Below are 3,068 nucleotides of genomic sequence, written 5' to 3'. Positions count from 1 at the left end.
ATTATTATTATTATTATTATTATTTTATTTTCATTATTATTAATTTTTTTGAATAGACAAATTGTGTTTTTTCCCTTTTGTAGTACTTTGAACTTCTCAAGAAAAGTTTTCTCTGGGAGCAACACACATAAGACTTTTACAATGCTAGATTTGTTCAACAAAAGTAATGTTTAGGTATGTGAAATGAAAATTGTGTCCATGTCGAGAATATTTCTAAATAGCATTTCCATTTGACTATTGAGAACCAGAGGAGTCCGTCTATTATATAGTAAATGAGCTTGCCATATTATTAAATTTTGATTTTATAACCGGGTTTAGTTCTGTCAGGCTGCAGCCAATATTTATGTGAAATAGTTTATAAAACTGTAAACTACAGGTCACGTTAAGACTACATGTAAGAAATCAGTTTTTGATGACAACTGAATTTAGAGTGTATTTAGCGATGAACAGATGAAGTTACGAAACCCAAAACACCTGCGAGTCCAGACTCCGGGTCAAAACTCGCAAATTAGTTTTTCTTAGATAATACGCATGCGTTTTAGAAATTGTAAAATCTTAAGACTAATTTTTGATATAGCTGAAAACAGAAAAATCTTGCCAAAATCTCTTCCTCTCGACCTTTTTTTTTTTTTTTTTTTTTTTGGTTGTTCAAATAATTCAACGTTTCATTAGGTAGATGACATCTGTGTTTAATTTATATTAAGTTGCATTTTTGTACTACTTATTATATTAGGCTTAGGGTGGTGATGTAAACCTAACTATAAGCGTATGAAATGATAAATTTAATATGTATAATTTATTTATTTGTTATCTGAAGATTATAATGCAGTAGTGGCTCATCGTCGCTGTGTAGAAGATCTTTGATGTAGTCCCGGGGCGGATCCAAAATGGCGGTAGTTGCGAAGGCCCTGCAGTAGAGGGGGGGAAGAAAAAAAGACGAGTGGCGACTGAATGAAGTCAGCTGACCTCAGGCTGCTGTCACGCACCGCAGTATCAACCGTTTCTCTCTCGAGGTAAGACAGTAATTTGTTCTTCACGACAAGAAGGTAAAAAAAAATACATATCAATATTGTAGAATTCTGCCGTTTAAATAGACGAGCGTGTTGAAAATGAAACAGTTTAGGGGGGTTTTGTAGCAGAAAACGGCAGAGGCAGCATTTTTTTTTCTTCTTGAACGAGGCCGAGAACGATCATTTTCACGATACATTTACAAACACGGTTAGCTGACGGTGCTTATTTGTTACAGCCAGGTAATTTAAAAACACGTCTAATTCTGATTTAGTGACGATGTCGATTAAACCTGTGTGAAAAGGGACTAGCATAACCCTTTCAGTTTAGACATAGAAAAAATCTCTACGAGAGACCTAACGTTTACATTAAACTTACAGTTTTAATCATCCAGCACATCAGAGCAGGTTTGCAGTGTAATAATATGGTGATAACCTATTTTATTATTGTGCTCATTTTCAGGGAACTGTTGTCAGGTGGAAGGGCTTTTGCATATTTTCCACAGATACACAGTCATATTGCACTATTTTCCCACTTCCTTAAGAAGACTCAGAGTCATGTGCCAAAATCATATGACCATGTGACTGTCCACAGCTCCTTTAACTGGAGATAAAGGAAATCATGCCTCTGACCTCTTAGGAAACATAAATACATATCCTGAAAACTGTCTAGTCAAGTATAGTTAATTTTTAATCCATTTGCATGTTTTAGCAAACCCTTGGTGAACACTCATGCATTAGTTSAGGAGCTCAGTTTGTCTCACATAATATCCATTTGAATAGTTTTTATTTTAAAGCTTAAATCCCAGGAAATAAAACACTATAGGGTTGTAATAGATGCAGTTCTCCTGCAGATCCCATGGTGGAGCTGCACAGATGGATTAAGCAGCCTGGCGTAAACAGGAAGGTGTGCACATCAGTGGGGAAGGACAGCAAAGGACAGATAAGCCGAAGCAAAAAGCACACACTGTTAGCATGTCGGTGTGATGCACTGATGCTGATGGACGCAATATGTAGCACATACAGCTGAACTGAACTCTGCAGGGTGTTTGCAGTCACATCCATGGGAAGGGGGGGTAGTGGGGTGGGATGGTTGAAGTCACGACTGATGCTTGCTCCTGCTGTTTCTGCATCTGAGGATTTGAAGCTCAGAAACTGGTGATTGAACAAAAGAACGCAGCTTTTTTTAATACAAAACAACGAAACGTGCTGCTGTAGAAGACCCGTAGATATACCCGTATTTATAAAAAAATAAAATACCCATATTTTCTTTAGATTTTTTTAGTTATCACAGAAAAAAAGCATTAAAAAGGCACAGAAGTACAGTGTTGTTGTTTTTAACTTGGTATTTTTTAGCCCTTTAACTGTGAGAAAATGGATTTAAAGATTGCGCATTTTAGTATTTAAATGCAAATTATGATAAATTGCATTTGTTCAAGTTCAAAAATTTAACCATCCATCCATCCATCCATCCATCCATCCATCCATCCATCCATCCATCCATCCATCCATCCATCCATCCATCCATCCATCTATTCCGAGTCGGGTCTAGGGTGCAGCAGATTGAACAGGGAAGCTCAGACCTCTCTTTCCCCAGCCACCTCTTCCAGTTTCTGGGAGGACTCCAAGGTGTTCCCAGTCCAGACAGGAAACATAGTCTCTCCTGCGTGACCTGGGTCTTCCTCAGGGTCCCCTCCCAGGATTGACCGTTACTGACTTTGACAACTTAAACTGGGTTTAACAACAGGATGTTTTACGTGTTTTACATGCCATGTCTTCTTCTCGTCCCAGTTCAGACACAAACCTGTAAAGATGGACATGTCCAAGCTGCCCAAGATCAGAGATGAGGACCGAGAGAGTCAGTTTGGATACGTGCATGGCGTCTCTGGACCAGGTTAGTCAGCATKTTTTCGCATAAACATTCTTATCTTTGTTTAGTAATAACAAAATGAAGAATGCACATTTTTTAAAGGGTGGGGTATTATTTATTTTCCAGGCACATAATTCAATTCTATACCACAATCAGTTGTTATGAAAAAGCTGTATATATAAATTTGACTT

The 3,068-nt window shown here is 37.6% G+C and overlaps 1 protein-coding gene across 1 annotated transcript in view; it reads left to right on the top strand.

Moving 5' to 3' along the window:
• Nucleotides 1-912: 912 nt before the first annotated feature.
• The window catches only part of atp6v1ab (ATPase H+ transporting V1 subunit Ab), a gene marked incomplete in the record, with an annotated part of 9,632 nt that continues 7,476 nt past the window's right edge, over nt 913-3,068 (top strand). The window contains 2 exon segments of the mRNA XM_014002228.1: nt 913-1,013; nt 2,799-2,901. Of these exon segments, the coding sequence (XP_013857682.1) occupies nt 2,820-2,901 (82 nt within the window).

The sequence above is a fragment of the Austrofundulus limnaeus genome, unplaced genomic scaffold, assembly GCF_001266775.1.
Source record: "Austrofundulus limnaeus strain Quisiro unplaced genomic scaffold, Austrofundulus_limnaeus-1.0 Scaffold12, whole genome shotgun sequence".
Lineage (NCBI taxonomy): Eukaryota > Metazoa > Chordata > Actinopteri > Cyprinodontiformes > Rivulidae > Austrofundulus > Austrofundulus limnaeus.
Note: the sequence above shows the minus strand (reverse complement) of the source record. Positions and strands in the feature narration are given on the sequence as shown.